This window comes from Osmerus mordax, chromosome 13 (genome assembly GCF_038355195.1).
Source record: "Osmerus mordax isolate fOsmMor3 chromosome 13, fOsmMor3.pri, whole genome shotgun sequence".
In the NCBI taxonomy this organism is placed as follows: Eukaryota; Metazoa; Chordata; class Actinopteri; order Osmeriformes; family Osmeridae; genus Osmerus; species Osmerus mordax.
This window is the reverse complement of record NC_090062.1, coordinates 16,646,434-16,652,392: the sequence shown is the minus strand read 5'-3', so window position 1 is coordinate 16,652,392 and position 5,959 is coordinate 16,646,434. Positions and strand designations below refer to the sequence as shown.

Genomic DNA, 5,959 nt, shown 5'->3' with positions numbered 1-5,959 from the left:
GCTGCATGAATGCCGTGCGTGGACGGGTTTATAGAGGAAACTTGGATTTTATGACGTTGTAAAAATCCCCCTACATTACTATCTTTATTGCCCAGAATTATTCAATAGCCTACTTCAACATAGCTCGCACTGTCTATTTAGTCTGTCCCCACTCAATCTCCTATCAGTTGATTTCTTGTAAAAGCTGAAGCTTCGAAGAAAACCGACAACCGGATTTGTGGGCGTGGTAACGTAGAGCTGAATCAACCAATCGTCTGTCCTGAAACAAAGCTTCATTCATCAACTTCTGGATGATAAACTGTTTGAGTTGAGTTGTTAATTTACAGACTGCCCGCGCAGGCATTCAGTTCACTTCTATAGGCTATCTGACGTACCACATCAAAAACATCAAAGGTAGCGTACACGGAACGAATTCTTAACTTTATCTCAAAGTTTGTAGTTTTTGACTGTCGAATGAGGAAGAAGCCTGAGATTTAACGCCTCTAATTTTCAGAATGTAAGCCATTTTCACATAGTACAGCGGAACCTAAATGATTGTTTTCTCTCTCTAGATGTCTATGAGCCCCGGTGGTCGCAGGCTAAAACAATGGCTGGTTGAACAGATACATAGCGGACAGTACCCGGGACTTTTGTGGGAGGATGACAGTCGCAGTATGTTCCGGATCCCCTGGAAGCATGCTGGAAAACAAGACTACAACCAGGAGATAGACGCCTCTATTTTCAAGGTAGGTGCAAACTTTCGGTAGCGGTGATCGGTGTCTTGAGACGCAAGCGGCAGCTCTGTCAGGAAATAAAACATCTGTATTATTCGGTCTACGCAGGCTGTTTTCTAGATTTACTGTCCAACAAATCTAGGTTTTCAAATGGCCATTAAATATCGATTTGTTTATTTAGAGTTGCAAAATTAATTTACTGTGATTTGTTGTATTTGATGTATCAGTCAGTATTTTATATATTTTTAACAACCATTTAAAATAACAAATAATGTGTTCATTTAGCAAACTATCCAAAACATAGCACATAGGCAGATGTTTGAACATGCGATCTCTTGAGCTGCACTCTGACCACCCTATAAGACATAATTGCTGTTGATAAAACATTAATCAAACACTCTAATGTCAATCTAATGAAGCCCTACCATCTGTCAGTTTATTGAAGTTAACATCATCATCGATTATCATGGCAATAATAACAACTTGTTACTTTAGCAGGCATTTTTATTAATCCAAAGCAACACGCGGGTGGGTGAGGGTGGACTCGCACCTGCAACCTTTTAACCAGCAGTCAAACGCCCCCCATCCGAGGCACACCCACCCCCGTTCGGACTGTGTGTGTTGTGTTCCTGCAGGCCTGGGCTGTGTTCTGACTGTGTGTGTTGTGTTCCTGCAGGCCTGGGCTGTGTTCTGACTGTGTGTGTTGTGTTCCTGCAGGCCTGGGCTGTGTTCTGACTGTGTGTGTTGTGTTCCTGCAGGCCTGGGCTGTGTTCTGACTGTGTGTGTTGTGTTCCTGCAGGCCTGGGCTGTGTTCTGACTGTGTGTGTGTTCTGTTCCTGCAGGCCTGGGCTGTGTTCTGACTGTGTGTGTGTTGTGTTCCTGCAGGCCTGGGCTGTGTTCTGACTGTGTGTGTTGTGTTCCTGCAGGCCTGGGCTGTGTTCTGACTGTGTGTGTGTTGTGTTCCTGCAGGCCTGGGCTGTGTTCTGACTGTGTGTGTGTTCTGTTCCTGAAGGCCTGGGCTGTGTTCAAAGGGAAGTTCAAGGAGGGGGACAAGGCTGAACCGGCCACATGGAAAACCCGGCTGCGATGTGCGCTGAACAAGAGTCCCGACTTCGAGGAGGTGGCAGAGCGCTCCCAGCTGGACATTTCAGAGCCCTACAAGGTGTACCGGATCGTCCCTGAGGAGGAACAGAAGAGTAAGCCTCTACAACCTCACCACTTCATAATATGACAGACTTATTTGTATCCAAGGCGACAGACAGCGTAGTGGGGGGGGGGGGGGGGTGCGTGGATTTGAACCTGGTACATCTAGATATGTGGTCATATGCTTTGCCACTGAGCTACATCCATCGTTGGCACCCTACCCTATACTGAGGTGCAGGATGTTGGGTCGTTGAAGCCAGAAAAAAAAGGGCTCGAAACATTGATCATTTATTAGTGTTTGTCAAATGACAAGTAATATTCTCTGCGTGGTTCCATGGTTAAGGCACAGTGCTGGTGTTTCAGCTATCTGCTCATGTCTGGGTCCCCTCCAGCAGGTAAAGGTGTAGCTTCAGTCATGACTGCTAGCTCGGGTGACATCACGGACATGGACTGCAGTCCAGAAGACCTGGAGGAACTAATCAAAGAGGTAAGGCCTCTAGATTTGTTGTCTCTTTTGTCGTATCCCAAGTTCCTTCTCTCCACTCTTCCTGCCTGCTTGTATCTTTCTGCACTGTTCTGTGGTTTAAGATTTTTTTTTTCTTTGTCACTGGACAGCCTCTCGTCAAATCTGCTGTCTTTGTTTTAAACTGAGACCGATGTGGGTTCTCTCTCTCTTTCTCACTCTCATTCTCTCTCTCTCTCTCTCTCTGTCTCTCTATTCAGTCCAATATGCTTCATTGGTATGAAGGTGCAGGCTAGACAATGTAGCTAAAGCAGTCCACAATGAAGGGATGTCATAACGTCATTATAAACATATCATAGAACTGAATTATCATCAGTCAAAAACCAACAATTATAATAATGCCAGGTAACATATAATCTACTATGATAATAATAATAATTTGAATATCTCTCCCTCTCTCTCTCTCTCTCTCTCTCTCTCTCTCTCTCTCTCTCTCTCTCTCTCTCTCTCTCTCTCTCTCTCTCTCTCTCTCTCTCTCTCTCTCTCTCTCTCTCTCTCTCTCTCTCTCTCTCTCTCTCTCTCTCTCCCTCCAGTCCACCAGTGAAGACTACCTTGGAAGAAGTCACTCACCACAAGAGGAAGGCAGTAGGATCCAGCCAGGCCTGGAGTACTGGAATACTGGAGTGCTCAGTGGTAAGTGTGCGTGTGTGTGTGCGTGTGTGTGTGTGCCTGTGTGTGTGTCACACCTCTCTCTCATTGAGCTCTTTTCACCACTGCCTCAGTTAAATCATGCTCTCTGAGGGTCGTCATCCGTTTTCTGTGTTGATCCCTCTGTCAAGATTATTCTCAGAACAGTTCCTCCTTCGTGACAGCTTGGACCCAGTCTTAAAAATAACTGTAGCTTGACCCCAGAGCAACAGGGGTTAAAAAGACTTCTTTACTGAAGTCCTCAATTCTGAGAGGAAAAGATTGGCTAATATGCCTTGGCACATTGCTGACCAAAGGGATTTTTTTCTGGTTGTGCTTTAAAAGCTAGATGTTTTTTTTGATGAAATGACAAATGTTTTTGTGCTGTCACTCGAAGACTGTGTCTTTAATCAAGTGTGTTTTTCTGTTTGTGTTTGTCCGGCTGGTGTTGACTCGTGTGTTGTCTGATTTTCAGCTTTCCCTTCGCATTCAGAGTCTTCACCTGTGGGATCCTTTGGCACAGGTACCCCTCCACTCACATTTCTCTCAGGATAAACTACGTATTTGGTTTGACTTAAAACTTGAAATTCTAGATTTGAATATATTTAGTATTTCTAGTATAAGAATTCAGAGCAGGTGGTTATATTAACTTTTCCATTAGGTGTTCTGATCCTTGACTTTCTGTCTGCAGTATTTGTCTTGTATGATGCTTTGGCAAAAAGCTTTAAATTAATATAATGTACAATATGGGAACTAATTTCCCCCTCCTCCCCCCTCTTCATCCCCTCCTCCCCCCTATTCATCCCCTTCCCCTCCTTCCCTATTCTCTGTCTCCTCCCTCCCTCCTCCCCCAGCTTTCTCCCAGTTGATGATCAGTTTCTACTACGCCGGCAAGCTCATGCACACCATGATGACCTCCAACCCCGAGGGCTGCCGGCTGTGTCCGGGGCTGCCTCCGCTGGCCCACAGCGCCCCCTACGGGCCGGGCAGCATGCAGACCGTGTGTTTCCCTCCTGCTGAGCTCATCGAAGCGGAACGCCAGCGGCAGGTGACACGCAAGCTCCTGGGCCACCTGGAGAGAGGGTTGCTGCTGCGGTGCAACCGAGAGGGCGTGTTCGTCAAGAGGCTGTGCCAGAGCCGGGTGTTCTGGAGCGGGGCAGGCGGCTGCCTGGGGCCCCAGTACAGCCCCGGACCCTGCAAGCTGGAGAGAGACGCCGTGGTCAAGATCTTCGACACCGGGAGATTCCTCGAAGGTTAGACACCGTGGTTGATGAGACTTCTCTATGTGTGTGTGTGTGTGGGATTGTAATGTTCTGTCGTTCTGATACATCCCTAAGTTAAGCAGGTGGAATCACACGCTTTGTGCAATCCGTTAAACGTCGGCGAGGCTGTCACAGTTTCTTCCTTGCGTCTTTCAAACCTTGACACAAGATTGTATTTCACACAGGAGTATGAACTGACCTCTTGTGCGATAACAAAAACTAAAATGCCTGTTGAAAGAAAATGCTGACCTCTACCTATGCCCTCATCCCCCACCCTCCTCCACCCCCCACCACCCTCCTCCACCCTCCACCCCCTACTCCACCCTCCTCCACTCCACGCTCCTCCACCCCCCACTCCACCCTCAGCACTCCACCTGTACCAGGAAGGCCAGTTCCCTGCTCCAGATGCCACCGTCACCCTCTGTTTTGGAGAAGAGCTCCATGACCTCGGCCTGGCCAGGAACAAGCTCATCATCGTGCAGGTGAGGCCTCCCACACCGGGTCTACACACTGCACAACTGTTTTAACAACACTTCCCAACAAATCAACTCCATTCTTAATTGGGCAGTTTTCTTTCATAAAGAAACTCACGCTTCTCTTTTGGCTAGTCGGATAGAGAAAGGCACTGTTGGTAGGAGAGGGAACTTGATTTGTCAGTCTTCCATCACAAGTCATGTAACAAATATTGTAGAGGATCTTCATGACGACCAAAACAAATCCAACATCCCATTTCCTAAACACTTGAGATGGTTTGAATTTAACAGGGTTTACATTTCTCTTTGTCTCTCTCTCTCTGTGTCTCTCTCTCTGTGTCTCTCTCTGTGTATTTATCTCTCTCTCTCTCTCTCTCTCTCTCTCTCTCTCTCTCTCTCTTTCTCTCTCTCTCTCTCTCTCTCTTTCTCTCTCTCTCTCAGGTCACTGCTGTGAACTACCAGCAGCTTGTGGAGGCGGTGAGCCCCCGGCGCCCCCAGTACCCCAGCCCCCCCCTGGAGGAGTCTGACGAGCTGGCAGGAGACCAGGTGGCCCGCATCTACCAGGACTTGTGCAGCTACAGCGCCCCCCAGAGGACAGCCTGCTACAGGGAAAACATGCCCATCACTGCCTGAGCAGACCAGACAGGCAGACAGGAAGGAAGACAGGCAGACAGGATCTAGTTGATGACAGAAATAGTAGTGAATATGTTTCATGGATGGAAATGGTGATTCTAACACCAAAGCTTCAGAAAGTATTTTCATACAACAGTCAATAAATGTATATTTTTCTATTTTCCTTTTCTTCTGATGTGTTTTGTACAAGAGCTTAAGACAACAGCATTATTGTTCTGAATAGTTTGAGCTCCATAATGGATAGGTTTTACTATCCACAATCATGTTCCACAGTTTGTAACCATTGTGCATTGCCATTGTCTTTTCATAACTGGGAAATAAAAATCCAGATTTTCAATCAATCTTTGTCTCTCAAATATCTTTGAATACCCTAAACTCAACATCCAACAAAAAAAGCAGTCTTGCTTCCTACAGAAACTCTATCAAAACAAGTTGTTATTGCAAAAAATACCCTGCAAAATTGACCCTTAATAATAAAGGGTCAATCATGAATACATGGGTGTCTTGACTGAATTGAAGTGTGAAACCATTGTTAGTAAAAAAGGAAACATAAGGTTATGTCTATGCCCAGATTCCAGAGAAAGG

General features: G+C 46.4%; 1 protein-coding gene across 2 annotated transcripts; it reads left to right on the top strand.

The window, feature by feature from the left end:
- Positions 1-323: 323 nt before the first annotated feature.
- Positions 324-5,713, top strand: irf8 (interferon regulatory factor 8). 2 transcript variants are annotated; one of them, XM_067248691.1, is made up of 9 exons: positions 324-393; positions 552-725; positions 1,726-1,909; positions 2,252-2,343; positions 2,913-3,012; positions 3,482-3,529; positions 3,861-4,259; positions 4,635-4,750; positions 5,183-5,713. In XM_067248691.1, exons 2-9 carry the CDS (start codon positions 552-554, stop codon positions 5,372-5,374), a joined length of 1,305 nt encoding a protein of 434 aa, XP_067104792.1. In that variant the 5' UTR covers positions 324-393; the 3' UTR covers positions 5,375-5,713. The 2 variants fall into 2 exon arrangements, with proteins under 2 accessions (XP_067104792.1, XP_067104791.1); XM_067248690.1 differs by having other exon boundaries at positions 2,249-2,343.
- The last annotated feature ends 246 nt before the right edge of the window (positions 5,714-5,959 follow it).